The sequence below is a fragment of the Thunnus albacares genome, chromosome 2 (assembly GCF_914725855.1).
Source record: "Thunnus albacares chromosome 2, fThuAlb1.1, whole genome shotgun sequence".
Classification (NCBI taxonomy): Eukaryota; Metazoa; Chordata; class Actinopteri; order Scombriformes; family Scombridae; genus Thunnus; species Thunnus albacares.
Window position 1 is genome coordinate 18042085 of NC_058107.1, and position 24831 is coordinate 18066915.

The 24831-nt window shown below is 41.5% G+C and overlaps 1 protein-coding gene across 12 annotated transcripts in view; it reads left to right on the forward strand.

Moving 5' to 3' along the window:
* The window catches only part of mef2cb (myocyte enhancer factor 2cb), a 75988-nt gene that overhangs the window by 24628 nt on the left and 26529 nt on the right, over window positions 1–24831 (forward strand). For all 12 annotated transcript variants that reach the window (XM_044369550.1, XM_044369574.1, XM_044369568.1 and 9 more), the window contains 2 exons: window positions 6963–7179; window positions 20694–20897. In XM_044369550.1, coding sequence (XP_044225485.1) covers window positions 7126–7179; window positions 20694–20897 — 258 coding nt within the window. In that variant the 5' untranslated portion in view covers window positions 6963–7125. The remainder of the gene's footprint in view (window positions 1–6962; window positions 7180–20693; window positions 20898–24831) is intronic.

The following is a 24831-nucleotide window of genomic DNA, read 5'->3' on the forward strand; positions in this document are numbered from 1 at the left end:
GGTCTAAGTTTATTAATCACTCATTGCGATAAGCCACTGTCACAACAAAAAGCTGCTGACAATCGACAGGGAATGCCTCTTTAACCACAACAGCCAGTCTTTCTCCCTATCCCTGCCATTCTAGCTTTGCCTCACGTTCACGTGTGCCCTCTTGCTCGTCTGCTTTTGGCCTAGCAGCTGCGGCTTTACAGCCCTTGGCCTCCTTTCAAAGAGGGGGTTGACGCATTGTGTCAAGTCATTTTGTCCTTGGGGAAGTCAGCAATGGGCTATGGAAAGATGGCTCTCACCTGTCTCCATACTGGCTCTGACGGATGGCTACCTGTCTCCATTGCGGCTCTGATGGCCCAAGGCCCCTGTTTGCTGGTGCTGAGTGAGACGTGCAGCTGCCCAAACGAAGGCAGGGCTCCATACTTTTCTACCTCCAGTTCTACCTGCATTAAAATTACCTGATATTACACTGGAGTTTTATGTACAATAAAATATCTAAATCTAAAAATATATACCTAGCTGAATTATAGAAAACTTGATTATCTCAAAATCTGAAAGTGTTTTTATGTCCATGACAGGAAATTATATAGGTGATAGTTTTCTGTGAAAACACAACTGCAAACAGACAGGATCCTTAGTAGAAAATGGATTTTCTTTTGACCCATAATGAAATGCCACAGTGGACAGCTGAGGAAATAGTATTTCCATTTTATTTAAGACAGGGTACTCAAATGTTGAACAGTTAATATAACACTGTAAGCTGTTTAAGAGTTTGATTCATATGTATACCTTTATATTACATTTAACATGAAAATCTAAATCTTAGCTGTTTTAGCAACTCTATTCCTTATGCACTAATAGCTCTTTCAGTGGAAGCTATCATTATATTAAAAAATCAGAATTGTTATGTAGTTTTAGCTTTTCAACCAATTTCCCAAGTCAGTGTTTTAACAACATGTCTGTTGGCTCACGGAAAACTTTTAAGCAAAAGACATATTAAAGGGAAGTCAAAGTCAGGCCTACTGTGTAGTAATCCAAATTCCGAGAGCGTATTGCTTCAGTCCTCATCGTTTGTTGTTGCAGCTATAAGGGAAAAGTGGCGATAAGGTTTTGATTCCCAATGTATGCTCTGTGAACAGACTGATTTAGGGAAGGAAGCACCTTTAGCACCTTTGATTGTCTTTGCCTGCTGATGTCACATCCTTCCGCTGAGCTGTCTGTGTGTGTGTATGTGTGTGTGTTTCCTGTCTTTCTGTCCTCCAAGACCCCGGGGCAGAGCTGTTGGATTGAAGGATAAGAGGGGAAACAGTGCTGGCGGAGTCTCATTAGTATGAAAATCAATTAAGTTTAGAGTTGAAGTATGAAGTTTTAAGTTGAGAAATTGGTTGAACTAGGGTTGGCGAGGAATTGAGAGCTCATCTTATAGCACTTGAGCCACTACTTATGACAGTATACTTTGTTCCATGATGTCAATCACACTTATGAGTGCTTGACAGAGTGCATAAAACGCACGCCAACCACAGGGTATTGGCTCACTTTCCTCCTCATCAATAGACAGGTGTCTCAGTTCTAAGGCGCATAGAGATTGAAAATAGAATACATGTGAAAACATCTCTGTCTTGCTAATGATCCAACTAAACCTTGAGCTAATAGAGAGAGACAGGTGAAGATTTATCCTCCAACACACACATAAGAACACACACACACTGCAGCCTCTCAAATTCAAGTTTAGCTCGAACCCTCACTGGAAAAAAAAGGAATGAACACATTATAAGATGATCCACCACTATCACTCTAATCCCCAGATGTACATGTTGTTAATCTCCTTAGCCGCTAACATGTTAAATTAGCCCTAATATCTGCTGAGATTCAGAGCCATAGAGGCCCACCTACGCATGGGATACCGCCCAGGTTTAGGTCACTCTTCTCCCCCAGCATTCGAAAAAGACACAGACATTAGAGTGTGTGTGTGTGTGTGTGTGTGTGTGTGTCGGGTGGGGGGTGAGGGAAGTAGCAGTGATAGCCATTCGTCACCCTGCCTATCTCGCTGTGACAGATGGGGAGTGCAGTGTGCCACATAGAGGAGTCACTGCCTGTAATGACATTAGAGGCACAATGAGACCTGATACACATTTTTCTGTTCCCATCCTGCCTGGCCATCGACTTGCTCCTTTGCTTGATCCTTCCCCTCCTCTCATTTCTCCTGGTATATCTCCATCCATCCTTACAGGCGATAAAGGGCTGTGTACCACTATTTCCAAATCAAAAAGCACATACACATACTGCAAATGCACTCAAATGCACCCACATTTATACTGGCTCATGCACACATAACTACAGCAAAAACACAAAGAAGAAACCTCCAAACATCTACACATCCGGGGGAAAAAAAACAAAAAAACTTAAACGTTCTCAAGGAAAAAAAAATCTTTTACATGACAGAAATGCTCAAGTAAAAACAGAACACTGCGAGTGTGTACTGACATTCAGATTGTATTTGGAAAACTATATTAAAACGCTTTTTTTCGTCCTCCTTTTCAAGGAAATGGGAGTTTATTTAAAAAGAGAGAGCGTTTATTTAATGTACCATACACCTCCTAAAAGGTTTACTTACTGCAGTGTAATATGTTATTTCAAATCCTCACAACCACATTTCCTAGGAGGATAGGGGATACTGGTGTTATATATATATATATTTCAGGACACATGCTATTACCAAATGTGTTGCAGATGTACCATGGGCCGCGGCTGTGCTGTCGAGGTGGGGTTTCTTGGAAAAACATCACCAATCCTGTCATGATAAATCACCTTCCCCAATTTGCTATAACATGTAGAATTAGGATTTGAGAATATCAGCATCAGCACAATTCTGCACACGTTGCATGCACAGGACTGCCGGTTTCGGTCTTAACATTTTCCCTCACAATTCTCTGAATGCAGAAATAATCTGATAGACTATTGCGCGCAACTTTTGTTCTTGGAACTAGAGTATGGTTCATGTCACGTCCCTTCTCCTGGTTCACAAACAAAACTATGTGGCTGTCTCTCATAGTGACGAATTAGTCCCGGGCATGAGTCAAGGTAAAGTTCCTCTTTTTGTCGGCCCCTTGATTCAGAGGAGTCGTCTTCAGTGTCTGTCCTCAATAACAAAGCCACATTAACAAGCACCCTACAGACCATCTATTAGAATGTGAAAAAGCGCCATGTGCTGTATATTAGTTTTTAGTGACTAAACACTTGGGAGAGAGGCGACCTAGAATCAAGCCTTGTGGTGCACTGAGTGTATATGTTCTCATCGTCCTCTCAGCTCCACTTCTGAGACACAGAGAGAGAGAGAATGCTCATTAGAACTATGTGCTGAATCGCTGCTCCCTCTTCATTTCTCCCATCCTCCCCCAACCTTCATCCTTCTCTCTCTCTCTCTCTCTCTCTCTCTCTCTCTCTCTCTCTCTCTCTCTCTGTCCGTCTGCTTAACAGATGGGAGGGTCGTGGGTACAGCTCTTCCCCTCCCCCTGGAGAGGCCTGGTGCCTGTTCAAAAGATCCCTCTTTATGCTTCACTCCATTTCCCTCTCTTCTCTCCATTTATCTGTTTTCCTCTCTCCGCTCTCCTTCTCATTGTCACCTCTCCAACTCAAAGCACGGAGAGTTGGGACCCAGGATATAAAACAAGCAGAGGAGCAACCGTTGTCCTTCTGTCTGCATGGTGCCAGCGTGCTCTCTGACCTTAGCAGTCGCCCGCTCCGGCCTCCTTCCAGTTACCAGGCTAGTGTGAATGCAAGCATGCCATTAGTCAGGCTCGGCAGAGAAGATAAAGAAACTCTTGTGTGTATTTTTCCTTCTCCATATGCCGTTCCCTCTCTCCCCACGCCTTACTTGGGATTAGTAAATTGGCTTAATGTGTACAAGCTTGTTAGTTCTTTCTATCTGTCTCTCTGTGTGTCTTCATTTTGCCCCTCGCTACTTTCTCACCTCGTTTGCCCTCTCAAGGTCAGGTGTCAGTGTCAGTCCCTTGTGAAAAATTCTTGCTGAGGATTACTGCCTTGTGCTGCTTGACCATGTTCAATAAGCGGTGCCTGTTTCCTGCATTTCTCTCCATTTCACTGTCTTGGCGTCATGGGGCTAAATTGGATTGAGTGATTCAGTGGTAATCTGTTGAGTCAACTGATGCTCTATCCAACACAAGAGAAGGAGAGGGAAGAGAGCCTGATGAGGAGGTGGGCACTCAGTTCTTATCCAGGAACTGCCTGGCATTCGTATGGGACGGGGGCGGGTGTGAGGAAAGGGGGGAGGGGGAGAAGTGGGGACGGAGGGAAGGGAACTCGCATCGTTGTGTAGGAGGAGGTAGAGGAGGCAAGAGTGAGAAGGGATGGGAAGGGGAGGTGGCTGAGTAGGGGAGTCACTGACACGGGGCTAAGCGGCAGCAGAGCCTCACCTCAGGGAGTGTTGGCAGGTGCTGGGAGCCAAAAGCAGGGATTAAATGTTCAGGACACGGGCTTAGTCTTAGCGTTAATGTTACGTAAGGCCTAAGGTGTTGCCCCAGCGGGTGTTGACATTGAGAGGTTCAGCTCTGCTCAGTGGGCTGTGGGAGGAACGAGGAGGAGGTGGAGGCCAGGAGGCAGGGATCACAGAGGTAACGCCTCCTTGTTTGGAGCGATGCCCGGGCTGGGTAGTGTTGAGTACAAAGACTGGGAGGGGATGATGCTGTCAGCCTGTGATTGAGGTATGCCGGCTTGATTGATATCCTTGTCTGGCTGTCTTGTGCCAAGCTCCTCAGTGTTGGCTTGTAATCCTAGTTTGTCTGACAACATCCTTCTTTGTTTTTTTCCAGAGGGCAGCTCTTTGTTTTTCTGTCTACAGATGGGTGTGTTTGCGCAGAGCAATGCTAAAATGTTTTGGATAGCCTCTTCAGAGCTGCCACAGAGTTATTTTAGATCTTGTTATTATGATGGTGGTGCAGTCCGGCTGTTGTCCTAACTGCCAAAAGATGCGTTTATGTCTGTATCTCATTTCTTCCATAAGTGGGTGTATTCCAAACCATCAACTCAGGAAGTTTTTTGTCATGCATTTCATCATTGTTGAAATTGTTTTGTTTCACTTTGTTTTTCATTTTTGTATGATGGAGGTTTTTTGGCAGAGCGGCTTATAATGGTTGATGCAATTTTAGTTCTTAAAATTTCAATATATTTACGAAATCAGTATATTCATAAAGGCTCACAATACCAACATTATCATACTAGTTTTAGCCCTAACTACACATAACACTTAACACAACTTGACATCCATACTGTACTACTGTACTACAGCCTGTGTTTTCTGTTGCAAATTAAAGGATCTAGAGTTATGTACTATAGTTACAGGCCCTGGTCTGTCACTAAGAGCCACAGTATCTGGATGTCCCTATTACGCGCTTTCATTATCAATGTCCTACTCTCTAGAAGAAAGAGGTCAAGTGCACAGCAATGTGCTGCACTCACCTCAGGGGTTTAGAGCTTTCTTGTGCTTTCTCATGCATGTTACTCAATAAATACATGGATTCAGGTTAGGTGAAGATAAAAAAAAAAAAAAAAGGAAAGGAAGGCGAAAGGAAGTGCAGTACAATGTGCATGTATGTGTGCGGCAGCGTGCAAAAGAGAGAATATGAGAGAGTGAGGAAGAGAGCAAGGGTGTATGGGAGAAAAGAGAGGGAGAGAGAGAGTGATAGAGAGAGAGACTGAGAGTGACATGTCTTTTGGTGAAGCAGTGTCGTCTTCCACATCAATGTCTGATGCTTGTGCTGCCAGGTGCCGGAAATCTGGTTCAGAAAGGAGAGAAGAGAGAAGAAGGGGAAAGTAGAGAAAAAAAGGCAGGGTAGATGGAGGATTTTTTTTTTTTTTTTTTTTATGTGACGGCGCTGACAGCTCCCCTGCATTGCACTGAGCTTAAATAATGGGATGCTCATTTGCATAACGAGGGACGTTATCACCTCTACTGTCAAAAGAAAACACAACAACAGTTCTTCTGCTCCTCCCTGAGATAGATTGGGTTGGCCTACTTTAGCACTCTGGAGAGATGCACTGGAGCTCTGGCTTAGCCAAGCTCACACAAGAACACACACACATACACACACACACGTGCACCCTCACACACATGCACACACACACGGACACTCACTGACGCAAACTTTTTGGAGCGCAGCTTTCTTCTTCGCACATGCAGTCCAGCTCCTCAGCTGCTGGCCTCCACTCCTCAAACACAGGTACACACACACACACACACACACACACACACACTGAGCCATGCACACAAAGACAAGTGCATGTATTCAGATGCTCCTCAGATGCCCTCATTGACATGCAATATCTCCAGCTGGATCAAATTCATGTTGGAATTTTGTTTGATTTCTGTCACTACGAACTGTCCGTCTACCATGTTTCAAAAGATCACTCATGGCACTTTTTATCTTCTCTTCTTTATTTTTGGCTTTGTTGCGCCAGAACGTGGCAAGGCTGAGCTCAGTTTTACATCTGTATTCTATCCTGCGACTCCCGTCTGCCATTTTGGAGCTGAGCTGCAGATAGAGTAGAAAACGTCTGGCAGTTCCTCTGTCAATACAGTGCAGTTTCGTGGGAAGAAACAAAATGTATTTCTCAGTCTGGAGGTAATGTTACAGTGTTGGTGATTAGAGCGTTTAAGTTAGCGGCACTTCCAAAACACTGTCAAACTCTCTGTGAACGAGGCGAGATCCTGACAGCGCTGTCTCCTCTCATAGTCGGTGCCTGGGAAAAAAATGCAAAAACTGATTTGCATGATATCGACAGTGAAAAACACAGCGGTTCTCACAACATTGTTGACAGATTCTTTGTCTTTCTTCACCCTCCCTTGTGGCTGCCATGATGCCACTTTTATTATTTTTTTCTCTCAGTATTTTGCCATATTTCATTTCATTTAATGCTCATCCTCTTCTCCCCCTCCCCTCTTTCTTTTTTTCTTGCAGGTACGGATGCTGGAATCTTTGAGTTGATTGGAACAAATAGAAAGCAGAAAAAAGACAGATAAAGGAAGAGCAGAAGAGTGAAGAAGAGAAAGCAGAAGAAAGAGGAGAGAGAAGAAAGCATAAAGTTCTTTAGTAAGAGGAGAGAAAGAAAGAGACGGGGACGATGGGGAGGAAAAAGATTCAGATCACGCGGATTATGGATGAACGCAACAGACAGGTAAGTCCCTGGGGGATGGGAGGATGGATGAGTATGAGGGTGGGGGGAAAGGAGGGGTGGAGGGGGGGGAGGAAGGAGAAACACCCTACACCCCACGCAGCCCTCAACAATGAAGGTCTTCTGGGAGTCTGGGCAATATGAACTAGGGGACAGAGGAGTGTATGCGGGGATAGCACAGTTATTGCTTTGGGTGGAAGTGTTCCATTGGCTTATAATGGCAGGTTTGTTTCCCCTCAATCTAACGAACCAGTGTGAGGGCACTTGGAGGATTTTTCCAAAAAGGGATTTGCATGAGAACATTTGTAATTCTCAAAACCCATTCTGCATATCACTGCCTGCTCTGAGGGCTGCGGCCTACACACAACTTTAGCACCCTTCACACACCCAACTGCTCACACCATGCCACCCAGTATAGCTCACTGGCAGTGGAATATTACCAGGCAGAGGGTGGTAGCATCGGAGAGGCAGGGTGAGAGAAAACATAAACAAATAACCAAACAGAGATAGGATGGTCTAAAGTGAACTGGACTGGGCCAACAGGGTGGAGATGAGGGACAGCCTCGGAGACAAACACTGAAACAGTATTTTTCTTGAGCTAAATCAGTAACAGTAGGACTTCTGTAGCTTTCCTCTTAGCACAAAAGATACATTTTTAAACCAGCGATACATAGTCATTTGAGAAAAACCCCCGGCCAAACAGCACATTAAACCGACAGAATTCTTGCAAGACACTTTTTAACAGCTGGCATTACTTGAGAGAGACATAATAAATGGTGGACAATGTGATTCAAGCAGACAATATGGTCTGTGGCAGGAAATAGATAAAGACAGAACTCTCTCACTGCCCTCAAGGCCCACAATCGATCACTTCCTGTGGCACGACTGACCACTGACACTTTGTCAGCTTCCTGGCAGCCCAATTGGATCCATATGCTGCTAGCGTGGCCCCTGGATCACAGGTCAAACACACACACCTTGTCTACACACAGGCCCGCTTCATTGCTTTTGCCACGTCTTTATCGTCTGACATCCACAGTAATGCTTTCAACCGTTTTCCACAGTGCTCTTTATCAAACACAGTCATTTGTGGCCAGAGTAACGTGACATAAAGAGTCTCAAGGAATCGATTGGACAATTGAAGCAGATTTTGACCTTTTTCATGACTGTGCCCAGTGAGTGTCATTGCAAGTAAGAGGATAGTGGGAGGGGAGTGACAATGTGAATGTACCTGAGATAAAGAAGCAAATTCCAGTAATCATGATTTTATTGTCTATGATACACAGCTGCAGCACAAACAGGAGAGAGTAAGAGAGATACATAAGTAGATATATATATATATATATATATAAAACAACAAAACAACAGATTCTAATTTACGTATTTGTTATTGAAAGAGAGACAAGCAGACAGAAAGACAGAGCAAGAACAAGGAGGAGGTCACAGAGTTTTAGATGAGGACTAAAGCTATCGTGTTGCAGCAGCACCCACACTTCCTCCTTATTGTTATCTCAGCCCTTCTCTCTCATCCTACCTTAGACTGGGCCCGCCAGTTGCACCAGGCACTCCGGCTCCTGAGGATAAGGAGGGAAAGAGGGAGACAGGAAGGACACCTGAGGGGAATCGATGCCTGAGATATCCGGGCTTTACTTACAGGGAGAGAAGGGAGGGGAGAAGCGGGAGGAGAGAGAGAGGGTTCAGGGAAAGGAGAATCAATATACCACTGGATTTTGTTGTTTTGATCTCTAAAATGATAGATTACTTATTCAGTTTAGTTATTTTAGGCAAATGATGACTAATGTGATGTCATCAAGTCATGTGGAAAACACCACATGCTCTGCGGAGCATATGGCATTTGGTGTCATTCAACCTACAGCCCAAATAAATGACATCACCATATTTGAAGAGGCGTACATCACAAGACAAAGACAGAGACAGACACAGAAAATTTTCTTCTTAAAAAAAAAAAAACAAAAAAAAAAAAACAAAAAAAAAAACGGAAGCTTTGGCTTTGCATATTTTCACTTCCTTTTTGAGAAAATGTCCCGGAGCCAAAGCCAAATAAACACCAGAGGAGTTTGTATAGTGTTGTTTTTCAACCTCACATTCTTTACATACTTTTACTGTTTTATGTCTAAAAAGTATTGCTGTCTTCTTAAAGTTCTTCTGTGATCTTCTGTGTTTAGCAATAGTGACTTGACACAATAATAACATCTAACAGTTTAATAAACCGAACATGGCACAATACCTGTTTCTGTCCAAAAATGGCAATGTGAACCTAATTTAAAATTTCCCCTGAATCTTACCTGTCTACACTCTACACTATAACCTTTGATGGAATGGCACCAGTCTGTGGGGCTGTCAGCACTACCTTGCCACCTACAGGGCTACACTGCCCCCCCACCCTTGCCCTCCCTGTAGCGGCACCATCATAGTGGGCACAGGACCTGGCTCTCTCTGGGCGGCCACTTTGGGCTGCCACCCCAGGCACCGAAACACTTCCCCAGAGCAGGGGCAGAAGGGCCAGGCCTCCCTGGTGTTGACTGGCTGCCCGGAGCTCTGGACAGTGGGCAGCAGTGTGTGAGCCCTGGCTCCAAGCCCCCCGACCACTCAGACCCTCTCCCAGCCTCGGGCACATGAAAGAGCCCCCTGTGCCATAACTCATGGGCTGCACACAGAGAGCAGACTCTCTTGCCCCAGCACACAGGCACACACACCTACAGTACAAGATATGGGCACAGGTGTGTGTGTGTGTGTGTGTATGCATACACACACTGGCATATATTTGAGACGTAGCAGATTATACACTCAGACACTTACTTAGATGGTGCATTTAGTGTCTTGTTTATGCTGCGTAGACAAATGCAAGCTTGTTAACACATGTACACATCTAAAACACATCTATCTCTCTAGGGTAGATAGTAGTAGTAGATAGTCTTGGGGATCGACTAATTTACTGCAATTGGCTCTAATTAGTGTTACCTCTCCAGCCAGTACACTCAGTGGGCTTAATTTAGGATGACTTGTTTGTGTGAATCTGTGCATATGTGTGTATGTGTGTGTATGTGTGTGTGTGTGTGTGTGTGTGTGTGTAGGACATGTTGGTTCCAAGGGGGAAGGGACCCAGGGCCAAAGGTTAAACATGGATCAGGTCATCAGTGACAGGAAGTAAAACAACAGGATCTCCCAACTCCCCCAAACAACAGTCGCACTAACACATACTTGGCTGGAAGAAGATTAAAAAAAAAAAAAAATACATGTTTTTATGTCTTCCTGCATATGCCTCCTCTCATTCTTCACAATGTTAGCTGCAGCACTGCAGCTGAAATAAGGAGTCCTTTTGTTTCTACGACAAAGCATTCCTCTCTCCAATCAACAGGACTTGGGTGAGAAAATGTGCGAGTGAAATTAACAGCAGGAAAATAATGAGGCCCACAGGATAGCTCCTCACCCCTGCACCCCTCCTCTGATTCCCTGTTTCCCACCTTCTACCATCTCTTTCTTTTACCACAGCAAGTGGCACTCCTCTCTGTCATATGTTCAGCACTGCGAGACCTCACCTGAAAAGGGCTCACTAAGCTCTCACCTTCTCTCTACCGTATTTTTTATTCTTTTTTGCCTTTTCAACTTATTTCTTGTGTCGTTTCTCATTCACATGTTCTTCTCACCTCACTCTCTAATTTTTCCCCCCTCACCAGAACCTCTTAATGGTTTGTGTAGCTTCCTCTCGTTTACTTCCTTTGTCGACAATATGGCTCATTATTTTAATTTTCAAAATAAATATCTGGGCATATTTTGAATATTAAAAAGAAACACAGTGAAAAATGAAAATGCATTGAAACAAACAAATACAAAATACTGTATGTGTGAAAATCAGGTTATCATATAAATTTAGAGGAAGCAATCTGTAGACTGTTGTTTAACCGCTTATTGATTCTCTTAAATCTCACTTTGAGGAACTCTGGCTCATAATCTGCAGCTCATTTATACATCCTCTCTCCATTTTTCTGAGCTGTGCTTGTTCTACGCAGACTTCATTTAGTGAAAAATGGGGATAATAGGGTCTTCTTGCTGCAGAAATCACTAAAACAATTAGTTGTGTGGGGACATACAATCTGTGTGAAAATCAATTTAAACTAATCTGTTCCTTTTAAGAAAAAAAAGTCTGGGTGTTTTTGATGAAAACTGGTGAAAAGTGAAAACGATGCACCTTATACATTGTTAGCCTCAGTGCCACGACAAAAGTTTATCCACCGCAAATGAATGACAACAAGTTATTTTTGTCATTCCGGCCACTAAGTTTGGCCTTGCAATGTAACATCCAGTTTTTTTTCAGCCAGTGGGCATATCCTTTTCCAGTTGTGGTTTTTAGCATAAACAGGAACATACAGAAAAGGAGCATAGCCAGCCATTACAGTGCTGTACTGAATTGTAATTACTAGCTCTGGTAAGTAGAACAATCTAAACTGGCATGTATTTTAAGACACCTATAACTAAAATTGGCATAATTAAGACACCACTCAATCAGTTTCACAGGTTAGCTTTTAAATACTCCAAGTGGACACTCTCGATTCAGATTCTGAATGAAGAAATATTTGGAGTCTGCTGCCTCCTGCTCCTACTGTATAATGAAGGCGCACTGAAAAGGATGATAAGTGGGGTTTTGAGGAGAGAGAAGAGCATAGCATATATTAGAGGTGGGACAAAGCCTTCTTTGTTGTAATGCCCCTCTTAACAGCTTCTTTGGCTGTGAGGCAGAGTTCAGACCCAGGTCTTGGGCTCCTCTTATTCCTTTTGCGTAAGCCCATGTCTTCCTGCTTGGCCCCTGACAATGGGATAAGTGTTTGTCTCAAGACAAATTGTGCTGCTCCATAGCTGAATGACATGTATGTGTGTGTGTGTGTGTGTGTGCGCTTGCGTGTGTGTGTGTGTGTGTGTGTGTGTATGTGTCCCCACACGGCCATGTTTGGTTTTCTAACCAGCAGTTTTTGGTGCCTGTCTCTCCACTCCTCCTCTTCCTCCACCTCCTCCTCCCCCAGGGAAGCAGGCAGGAGGTGGGAAGCAGAAGCGAAGCCATTGTGAAGGGGAAGCCACTGGCCTCTTCCTGTTATGAGAGGAAATGCATACAAATGTGCTTCCTGTGCGTCCACCCCCTCTCTCCTCCCTCCTCCCCTTTCTCTGTCTCCCCTCTCACCCATGTGGCAGAGAATCAGCCACTATCCCTCCTTTCTTCTCGTCCCTCTGTTTATCCCGGGCGTTTTTCTCCTCTTTTTGCAAGAGGAAATGTGATGCGTCATTTGTGCTGAGCAAAAATGATTATTTTCATTTTTATATCCTTCATATACTACTTGTGTGCATACAATTACATATTAACACACAAACATGCATGCACGAGATAAAAAAGTAAACAGAAGAAAGATGAATTAAATTATTAAAATTGGATAATGGAAAAAAATTAAGAACGAGAGGAAGAGGCTCTAGGATGTAATTGGTAACATGTTCAGGTATTTACAGTGTATAGGCGAGTGTCTGAACGCATTTGTTTATGAATGCATCTGAATCTCTCTTGGGATGGGGTTGTGGAGGAGGATAGGGGTGAACGAATAGAACTTGTCACTATGAGTCTACAGTGTATGTTCACTGTGCTTACGCCTATGAGTGAGTGGAATAGTGCATATAACACATATATACATATACAAATAGCATATATGCATTTATGTATATATTATGAGCAGATATGGATGCTCCAAAATTTCAAAGGAAAATTGCATAGTGTTTCTTATGCCCCTGAACTGTCTCTGCCCCTGAGCATTTCCAGTTATCTGTTACAAGGTTGAGTGCTGTGAAATTTGTGTTGATAGTGTTGATAATTAAGTGGTTTTCAAGCACCAATATTCAAGAAGACTTTGAGATGTTCCGGCCAAAATTCTGAGTGAAATTTTTGAGTGAATATTGAGATCTTTATGAGAAGAATTTCTGTATCAGGGTGATAATTGTAGCTTATAAGCACTTCACACAGAAGACTGTCCTAGAACCATACAATTAGTTTGAAAGTTAAGGTTCCCTTTATGTCATGATTTAGCTTACGTGATGACCTCAACAATTTCCAAAAAATGGTCTACAAAATTTCCGTGTGTGTGTTTTGTTTGTGATAGGTTTCACACCTCAGTTACCAACTTACTGTGAAAAGACACTTGGGTTCACACTCACACTCATACTGGTCCCTTTTACCAGTACACACAGTTGCAAATGTGCTGTGACGTCATGCTCTCTGTTATTAACATGGTGGTGTGTCTAACAGCACCCACTAACCAAGGAAACAAAATTACTCCCACACTGATATATACGTGGTTTACAACAAGTTTTTTGGTTTAACAACAAGGACAGAATTCAACGAAAGAAATCAATATTGTTCAATTTAATCCAGAGACATCAGAATTATAGGTGCTTGGACAAATTCAAATTAGAAATAAAATATAAATAACTGTGATGTCAGCTCTGTGATGTTTAGTTCCCTTACATACAAAAAGATTTAAAAAATAATGGAACAGTAAAACTTGTAATGTTCAACCATTTACTGTGTTGCTTACAAAATAAGTTAAATGTCATAATATTTTATAAACATAGATTATAAGCTTTTCAATAATGAGAAACTTTCTCAGTTTTTGATAATTAGCATTTTTTTCAGGGCCTGTCACTGGCATATGTCTGTAAATATGCCGGTAATGTGCCATTCATAGCATCTGTTTTTACACGCTCAGAGAACAGAGCAGTGGCTCCTAGAATACCGGTCCAGAGGAGTTTACAGCTGCTGTGTAGGCCGGTGGAGCTGTTTTGAGCTTGCACAGGAAAGACCAGTGGTGACATCAACAGCTTGAATGTTGATGGGCTAAAAGGGTCACATGACACCGTCATGTGAGGCCATGAAATCCCGTCAGACTTACCTCAAGCGGTGAAACTGAATACTGAACATAAAAATTTCATAGCTGAGATACAAATTAGCACATCCTACATGATGTTTCCACCAGTATACCAAGATAGCAGTTATGTACAAGCCAACTGTCTTTTCAAATGTGTGTATTTGTACTTGTTCAAGCAAGCATGCACTGCACGGCTGTGTATTTGTGGCCATACTGTATGTACATAACATTATTAATGTATGTGATTTTGTGTGTGTCATATTGAGATGTGGGGGTGTTGTGTGATATTAAATGTAGGTGTTATTGTTTGGTCAGTTAAAGCTTTTCTTCCTGTTGTCTCATCTATGTATGAATTATAAATACATGTACAGTTCCTCATTTAAAGTGTGAGACTCAAGACAACTTTGATTGGATTTTACTGTTGTTCTTTAAAGAACCAGTGTGTAGAATGTAGTGACATCTAGCGGAATGGACATGGCAGAAATGGAATATAATATTCATAAGTATGTTTTAATTAGTGTATAATCCCATGAATATGAGAATCATTATGTTTTCCTTACCTTAGAATGAGCCCTGTATGTCCACATTGGGAGCTGGTCCTCTTACACAGAGCTCGCCATGTTGCACAACCATGTTTCTACAGTGGTCCAGAATGGACAAACAAAACACTAGCTCTAGAGAGGGCCATAAAATGTCTTTATTTATCTTAATATCAAATAATACTAATCTTCATGTAAAAGAAACAAGAATATGGCTTTGCTTTTTCTCAGAAGACCATCTCAGACAATAACAACATAACCAACCCACTCTCACATCAAAATGTGTAATAGTTACATTGGTCCACAGCGCAAAACATATTAGTTTCACAATAAGGGCTCTAAAATGATGAGATACCTTTTTTTTGGCCTATTCTTTTCTATTTAAAAAATGGTGGACATTCCTTTTATTCTCAGTGAAAAATGCATTTTTTAAAGATAGTCTCGGCATTAAAATGCATTTTGAACATTTCTAGAGAGAAATGTGCATTTTATTTTCATAATGAATCATTCAGTAAAATTACTAGTTCAGCTGTACTAGATGTTTGATATATTCAGTAGATTTATCTTTTTACAATCCTATTTTACAACCCTACTTGGAAACCAGAAGAACTACAACTGTGGTGCTGATTTGTATCAAGCTGCATGGCAGGGCTTTAGGGAACTGTAGTTTGTAAGAAATATTAATGTTTTTCCTAGAATTGAAAAAGTTGTAAATACTGAATCGAGAGTACACTGAGGAGTTTAAGGGAATGGTAAACACATTTATTTTTCATTTGTTTCAGATTTTAAATATATAAATTGGTGAAAATTAATTTTGAGAATTAATTTTAATGATGATTTATCCTCAGACACATATTCCTGGAAATATAATTTAAATAAGCAACTTCACGTTTTACAATCACAGGCTACAAAACACCTTTTCTTAACACAGATAGTGGCGTTTGGATTCAGGTTGCGGCCGACAGGTGGCAATTTGAAATGGAATGAAGCCCACCAACAGCAGACAACCCAAAACAGTAGTCGAACACCCACAACACAATGCTCTTTCAGAACATGGAGTGCTCTAAAATCTACATTTTTTATTGAAAGAACATCATCAAAAAGTTACGTAAAATAACACAAATAACATAAGGGCTCAGATAACTACACAGTGCAAGGAGAATGATTCAAACAACATGCAACTACATGGTTTCAACAATAGCAGCGTCCATAGCAACCACCATAGCAATAATAGAAAGCCTAAAAAAATCGTCATAATAATAACTGACAAACTAAATATTATATACATTCACTGAATGAAGATTATAAAATAAAATGCACATTACTCTCTAGAAATGTTATCAAAATGCATTTCAATGCCGAGACGGACAAAAAAAGAGACAAAAAGTCACGTGACGTGGATGCAGGTCAATGGAAAAGAATAGACAAACCCCCCCCCCAAAACGTAGGTCTCCTATAATTTAAGAGCCCTTATTATGAAATTAATACGTTTAACGCTGTGGACCAACGTAGCTATTACACATTTTGATGTGAGACTGGGTTGAAATAACACCAATGAGTACTAGGCTTAGTCTCCCTGAATAATTAGATATACCCTAATGTCTCCATCAATAGAACAAAATCCTCATCTTCTGATGTTGTGACCGGTAATTCTGTGTGCCCAATCCATTTTGCTATGCCGTCCCCCTCGGTATGTTGTTCTTTAGAGTCACTTTTGTACTTAGAAGCACTTAGAAGAGCTGTTGAAATATTCTGCCGGGATGTATTAGCTTTATTTGCCCATCCTAGTAATCAGAGGTCTTCTGTATCTGTGAGGTTGAATAAGGGGGAAAAAAAAGAAATAAAAAAAGCTTTTCTTTCTCTCACCCATTCCCCTTTCTCACTCATTTACACGCACACATACAGCTCCAAGTTGTATCTATACTACATTTCTATTTACATGTCATATGTTTAACGTTAAGTAACAGTAACGAGTTAACATGAACGTTAAATTCATCATTATATTTATTTGACAGTTCATTTGTCAGTGTGGTACTGAAAGCTTAGTGTAAACATTTCTTCAGACGTGCTTTCTTCTGTTTGTTACATATTTGTTTCAATTTGAGAACAGTGAAACTTTACACTTATTATCATTAGCTTGTCAATCAATCTTTTAATTTACGATCTAAGATTAGCAACTTACTTCTACAATCAGTACAGGACAGCGGTGGTTTCTTTTAGCTTGTATTGTGTTACAAGTTGAGCAAAAACACACCAGCTCGGGTTAGCTGATAAAATAACATTAGCTTGAAAAATAACAGTCTGCTTACATTTGCATGAATTTTGGAATGACTCATCTGCAAATGTTACTTCAAATTCATTGTTTTTACCGGTGATTGTTGCTCCACGCAGTTTACAAAGGGTTTTGTTTTCCTTGATATCAAATGTGAGATTTATCCATATCTCTTCCCAACTACCTACGCTCATTTTCATCTCGTTTTTATCCACTGAAGAAAGTGTCAATAGATTTTGTCATAGTTTTTGTCGTCATAAATAAGTTTTTATTTAGTTATCGTCTGGATTTTGTCAGTGAAAAAATGTTGTTGATGAAAACGTTGACAAAAATTATTCGTCAACAGAATTAACACTGCTTCCAAGTTGCTTGTTACTTTACACTGCTGTTTTGTGTGTGTGTGTGTGTGTGTGTGTGTGTGTGTGTGTGTGTGTGTGTGTGTGTGTGTGTGTGTGTGTGTGTGTGGTTGTCCTGATGTTTTCAATTGGTCCACTAATATGTGAGCAATCTGTTCAGCATGTGGACCTCCCCTTTGAGACTTGCAGCCACAGTTGCCAAGTCTGCTTATTATAAGCAACTTTGGGCTTTTTTTCTGTAAAGTCACTTACAAATATTTGTAGACGCAGGTTACATTTTTTTCGGCCTTGTTTCTAAAATGTAGATGCTTATTTAGGCTTGCTCCGTATATATCTAATGTTAAACAAAGTTTGACTGAGCTCCAGCTAAGTTGCCTGCTCTCGGAACCACGCATGTACTAGCCAACATTAAATCCTTAGCTGTGCCCTGGTGGTTCACCGGTTAGTGCGCATACCACGTAACGTTAGGCAGAGTCCTTGCTGCAGCAGCCTGGGTTCAGCTCTGACCCAGACCCTTTGCTGAATGTCATCCCCTCTCTCTATATCCCACCCTTCCTGTCTCTCTCCACTATGCCTGTCTAATAAAGTGAAAATGTAAAAAAAAACGTAAGTGCTGTTACTGCACCTTTTTTATTAGTGTCAGACTAGGACGCTAAGCAGGGAAGGGTTTTTTTTTTTTGATTAAACAAACAGGAACAGAACTAGGCTAAAAGTTATTAAGGTTCTGTATGTGTGTGCGTGTGATTTGTGTGTTACAGAGGAACAGAGCTGATGACAAGAGAAAGAGGACAAGGACAAGAGACAAGTTTTTTTCCAAAGCTACATTAATTGTGATGGCCAGTCAAAGGCCCTGTCTGTGTACTTGTTTAAGGTTGTTTAAAAGGCCAACAAGATATATTTGTTTTGCCTTCACTGATATAATTACTCAGCCAGTTTGTTATATTGAACTTCTTAACTTTCATTTTGATTCATTCACTTATTCATTCCTCATTTTTTTTGTTGGCCACTTGGTTTTGCTCAACTTTTTTAGAGAAAAATGTAAAATCACTTCTTTTGGGTTCGTTTCCATAGACCTGTTTGCTTGTTTCTCTCGCGAGATCTGGCAACACTCTGGACCTCTGGGACTCACACCCAGCCCACTGTGTGTGCCACGTGCCACCTTTTGAAACATTAATGGTTCCAACAGAGTGAGTGAGTGGGTGATAACGGAGCTGGGCCGGCAGCTAGCTGTGTCCTGTGTCTGCCCCTGGTGCCCCTTGCATCAAAACACCAGGGGAAGACAACACTCTACAAGTCATGTTCCTGAATAGTCCGCTTTGACCTTATGTCCTACAGCCTGTCATCCTATTTACTTGCTCATGTACGATTTGTATTGTAGCCCTGCAGTTGTAAGGCTGGCAGACCCCTTTAGCATGCTTACGTTTCAGTTTTGGATAGTGCAGCTCCAAGTGGGTTGGATATGACAATTACTCTTATTGTCACAAGATGCCTTTTGATCTTACAGCGTTAAGAATGAGGCTTGTTTTTTTCCCACATTTCAGTATGACTGTGTAAATGTCAGCATGGTATTTAGAGCCCAGGGGAGCTTTTTTCTCCTTATGTCGTCAGTGAATCAGATGAGTGTTTGTGCCGAGGTACAGAACCTGACATGGCACACACTGGTTTGTCAGGCGTTAGAAGGCCGTCCACGTCTCTGGTTTCAGCCTCTGTTGTCTGACAGATAGCTTGGCATGGTTTGGTGACATCACTGGAAAACTTTAAGGAGGGAAGCTGGTTCGTGATACAGCAGTTCATGCCAGGTTTTACCCACTCTTAGAAGAGAGGGAGACGGAGAGATAGACAGGGTGGATGCGAGAGATAGTTTGATATTCAGTTTCCCTGGTGCATCCTGGGAGATATGATTTCAGGAAATCCAAAACTATCTATCAATATCCATTCAAGCCTATCTCCTCTTTCAGGTCTTGAAGTTGTAAAGAGAAAATGTGAAGGGCAATGCATGATAGATTTATGCCACAAATCTATTCATGTATTACCCCGATCTACCACACACAGAGGTCTTTTCTTTACAGGCTTATTTTGAGAGGGTCTTTGTAGCCTACAGTTATAGTCTTTAGTATCGTATTCAGAGCAGAACACTTTAACTGAGTGTTGGGAGATTTTCATTGTGTTTTTTGGCCCACTTAAGTGTCAGAGGAGAATAGACAAACATGCAGTTAATCAACAAACTGAGATCATTCCAGCTGGGCACAGTTCTGGCAGTGTTTCCTCTCTGTAAAAAGCTTTGTCAATACAGATCTCCGATGTAAATAATATACACAGTCACAGAAGAAAATAAAATAAATTTCAATAAAAAAAAAAGCAGTGTTGCTCGGGAAGAGGGAAACTCGCAGTGCCACATTTTCTCATTTTCCCATACTGCCAAAGAGCTCGTACACATGGCTTGAAAAAGAAACCAGGTGCAGCTCACTGGAATTAACTCACTTTCACTGCTCTAGTTTTGATCCAAACAATAGAGGAATAGAGGCTGTTCTATTTTGACAATGTGGGCAATTGTATGCCTCTCTTATCAGAGGTACTGGTGTTTGGCCTTTCTCACACACAAACACATGCACATGCACACACCCACAAACACAGAGAGAAAAAAAAAGTCCCCATTAGAGAAGAAGATTTTTGTGGTTTAAGTTGAGCACATCGTCAGTATTTGAGCACTCACAAACACTTTCAAGCACAGTCAGGGAACCTATTAGTTATTTATATCAATGGCTTGTTATACACTATGAGAGGCGGTTAATTGGGCAACATGGCAACAGAAGAATGTTTGTTAATGTCACTGTGAAAAAATAGTATGCCTCAGCTATTTCTGGGATTAAAATAGTTATAGGTATGTGTATTTGTTTTATGTAAAGGAGGGAGGGAGAGCAAGCATATTCGGACCATTTTAACTTGACATATGTTCCATGATGAACCTCGTGTGCTTTGATGTACAAGCAATAACTGATCTTCTTAACCGTTATCTGTCTGAGACAGAGTATTTTCAGTTCCCTAAATGTAAGCCCAGCTTCTTTTTTTTTTCTTTTTTTTCCTGGTATAGTGGATGGACTGTTACAGTCAGGGGGTGTTGTTCCATCAGCAGACTTCACTTTCTTTTAATGCTGTTTCTCAGAGAACAACTCACTTTAAAGAGAAAAATGCATCATGTCAGATTCCTACTTATTCCCTCATTGCAGCATGCAGGTCTAGGGGTGGGGGATTTTTTTGTTATAATTAAAAGATTACTACAAGTCAGAAAAAGAGCTTGATTTGATTAGAGGGGGTGCCACAAAAAATACATTCAGTGAAACCGTATGTGTGAAAATAAATCTCCAATCTGTTGTTATTACCTCAAGTAATCATGATCCTTAACATTTTTTCATCTCATTCTTTCTCCTAGGTGACATTTACAAAGCGAAAGTTTGGCTTGATGAAGAAGGCCTATGAGCTGAGTGTGCTGTGTGACTGTGAGATTGCCCTGATTATCTTCAATAGCACCAACAAGCTGTTCCAGTATGCCAGTACAGACATGGACAAGGTCCTGCTTAAATACACTGAGTACAACGAGCCCCATGAGAGCAGGACCAACTCCGATATTGTGGAGGTAAGTTACAAGAAAACACAGACGGCACACATGCATGCGCACACAGATGCACGGGAACACACACGCACACTCATGCAAACACACAGAAACGCACAAGCAGACAGATGGTTACAGCATTTGTGACTCATTCAGCAACCCTTACTTCTCTCTTTTGGTCTTAACACCTAACATAGTGCAAGAAATAATTGCTCCCATAGTTTGCCGGTCTTCCCCAAGGGTTCAGTTCAAGTATCATTGACTTTTAAAAAACTTTTTTTAAGACTTACAGTATTTCATTAATTTCCCCTGTTTATTTAAATTGCCTCGTGTTGTGTGTACTTTGCAACATAAAAGAGGTAGCCTCTCATTGATGTGGACCTTTCAGACACCGTGTGGTGTGTAATCACCTGCCCCTGGTGTCTTGTCACCATTGATGTGGCTCTTAGAGTAGGATGTTGATCTGACTCGCTTTGGACACATGTCGCTAGTGTGGCTCTAGGTGATCGTAAACAGCACTGTCAGGCCAACCAGTAGGCAGGTAGATAAAGCAGGAAATGACGCTGGCACCCTCCAGGATCCTTAAGCTCTCAATGTGAACCTGTTATGTAACATTCACACTGGAGATCTGACAAACCTGGTGGGCCACACACACAGACATGCATGCATTCATGCAGAGTTTATCCCTTTCTCTTGTGCACACACACATTAACCCTCACGCCATGCTTGCTGATCAAACTGCACCTGTCCCACAAAGTAATGTTGAATAAATAATAGTTTTCAACTATATGAAAATGTCATGTGTAGTATTTCAGTATTCTTTATCTGCTTGTTACAAGAATTCTTTGAAACAATATGATATTTATACTGATTTGAATATAAAAAACTAGACATTTCAACACCTGCAACATTACATTAAAGAGAAAATGATTGAAGCTCTGCACATTTCATACATGTTTTCTGTAATTCATCATTAAAACAGTCTGTTTCATGACTCACAATAGACAAACTCCACCCACTGTCTCACAATTTAAACACAAGTAGGAAATTATTAGAGACATAGCCTAGATTTTAGAATATTTAAATAAAGCTTTAATTATATATTTATTATATCTTCATTATACTGTACTGTATGTATATTATTCGGCGACTTAGAGGTCATAGAATATCTCAAATGTGTCCATATGTTCTCCCTTGTTTTTATTGTTCATGCATGCTCAGTAGGTAATTAAACAGGCACCTGATGGCAACATAATGTTAATGTGGTAGTTCTGCTCGGTCACAAATTATGCACAAGACCATCAGTCTGTCATTGTCAGCTCAGCATTTAAAAAGACAGAATGTACCAAAGAAAAGTGGGGACCAATGAGATGTAATGAATGTATACTCCTGCCACACACGCACCTATGGATCTGGCTGGCCAGTCTAACACCGGATCAAACAGCATGGGACATGTTTTTATCTTTTCATAATGGTGTTGCTGGGCTTGTTGCCCGCCCACGGGTGGACAGGCCCACCGGGAACACTCCTGCTATTCCAGATGGCACTCTGCCCCTGACTACAAACCATTTGAATTTGCACATTTATATCAAATGTCTTCTGCTTTGGAAGAGATTTGGCCTAACATTATTCCCTTTGTATAATTACCTCTTCCTTCATATTACGTTTACTATTATGTTTAGTGGTTCAAAAAAACAGCATAAATACATATATTACAAACTTAACGGCACTTTGCTGTTGTTATCATTGCTTTCGTTCCATTGCCATCCCCATTTGGTGCAGTCAGATATGTAGTGTGTTAATGTAGCTCATACATCAAGTGATACAGCACTCAACATATGGCTAACCTTAATGATGAAAGCAAAGAGAGTGGACTGGCTGCATTATCATGGACAGTATTTAGAAGCACAAATAAATCAGCATAATAGCTTTTGTTTGCAATGCAGTATATGCTCTTATTCCCTTCTTATTATTCATATTATTGAGCCTTTTTTAAATTGTTAATGTGACTGAGGTTGAAACTTTGTAAGCTTAGAATCTTTTTCAAAACATGAAATCAGTTTTCTCAGAGCTACAATATGTTTTGCAACTGTAAAACATTAAATAAACAGCAAAGCTATTTCTATTCTGTGTCCCCAGAGCTTAGTTTAAGTCTGATTAGAAATCCATATGAATTGCCACAGTTTGTGGCAATAATCGTATCCAAGTATATCAGAAGGGATAAAAAATAATCCTCTATGCATTATATCATTTACATTAACCCATTTAGCATCCACTCATATCCCCCAGTGTGCTATAAGTACTGGTATCCTTTATGCACCAAGCCCTTCAGCCACTGTATAGTGAGTGTATTAGCCTGCCCCAGCTGAACCCGATGAAGAGCTGTCACATGTTTCAGCAAGTGCCTGTGACGAGAGCTCCCTGCTTTGAAGCTCTCTCTTTAACTGTGTCTCCATTAGAGAGCAGAGGATGGCTAACGTGTAAACAGCCGTGTCAGGGGAAGACGCTAAAGAGCCTAGTGGGGGAGAGAGCTGTGGAGCATTACCTACACTGTGATCCCTGGAGGACTCAGGCTCTGTGCTCTCTGAGCGACTCACAGCGGGAGAAATCGATCTGAAGAGGCCTTCAGCCTTAGCTGCAGCGTGCTAACGGGATTGGCCACAGGGCTGACACTAGCACGTTAAGCATGGGTTGGAGGAGGGTGTGTGGAGAGGGAGGGAGAGCGAGGGGAACGGGGCTCGGATCTCTCCTGCCGAGCCTTGTGTGCCGCTGCTAGGCTACGTCACAGGTGCAGGAACGTGGGTGGGTTGTTGAGCTGGGGGGTGGAGGGTGGGGGGCAGGAGCGAAGTGGACTTCCTGTTGAGATGGCAGGATGATAAGGGGGAGGTCAACAACAAAATGAAGGGCTGGATTTAGGGGTGTCAAAGAAATCTAGGTTCCCCCACAGAGGAACAATAAGACCTTAAATATGACATCTGATATGTGATATCTAATTTCAAATTTGTAGAACACTCTTGTCTTTAGAAGTATACAGAAATGCATGCGTCTCTCTCCCTCTGTTGCTGCTGTGCCTGAAGGTGTAGTGGGAGGAGAGGTAGAGGTAGGGGAGCGGAGCTCAGAGTGTGGGCGGCTGGCATAGAGGCCTGCTACATTAGCAATAAAGCTCTATGTAATTAGCATGTCTTTGGTTGATAATTAGCGTTGTTGAGAGAGTGGCACTGAGAGCGTTGCACAGCCTCTCTAGCTACAGCATGTTTACAAGAGGCTGGAGGGCTTTTCTCTCTCTCTCTCTCTCCCTCTCTTTTTCTCTATTTCTGTCTTTCTGTTTTTTTATCCGGTTTTTCATTGAACGTACAGAATATTTTTTGCTTTATATTGAAACTATGGGTCAACAGATGTATGTGTGTGTGTGAGACAGAAATAGGGGGATAGAAAGGGAGAGAAAGATAGATAGTCAGAGAGAGGAGAGGAGTGGTAAAGAAGGTCTTGATGACTCACTTGAAAACTGCCTCAGCTGGGAATGACACTTCCACAAATATCTGTGAAAGCAAAAGACCAAGACACCAAAGCTAACCTTCCTCTAAGCACAAGTGGTAAAACAAAAAAGGCATTACTAATCAAAATGGCTACAAGTTATTTATTTATTATTATCACATTCACAATGCATGATCAGAAACCCATAATAATCACGTGAATAAAGTGGCAATTCAAATCACAGATTAAAATTAAGGCCATGTTTTTTTTGTTTGTTTTGTTTTATGTTTTGAATGCTTCCATTTAATCCCAAGCCACACGTGTAGTCATGTCGGATACAGTAGTATCTACACATGCAGAGACTCCCCTTTTATCACAAGAGATTGTAATAAAACATGTACTGCACAGCATTATCAGCTGTTACACAAACAAGTTTTACACAATCAATTAAATGCTAATTGTTCAAAGAGACATCTAAGCTCAT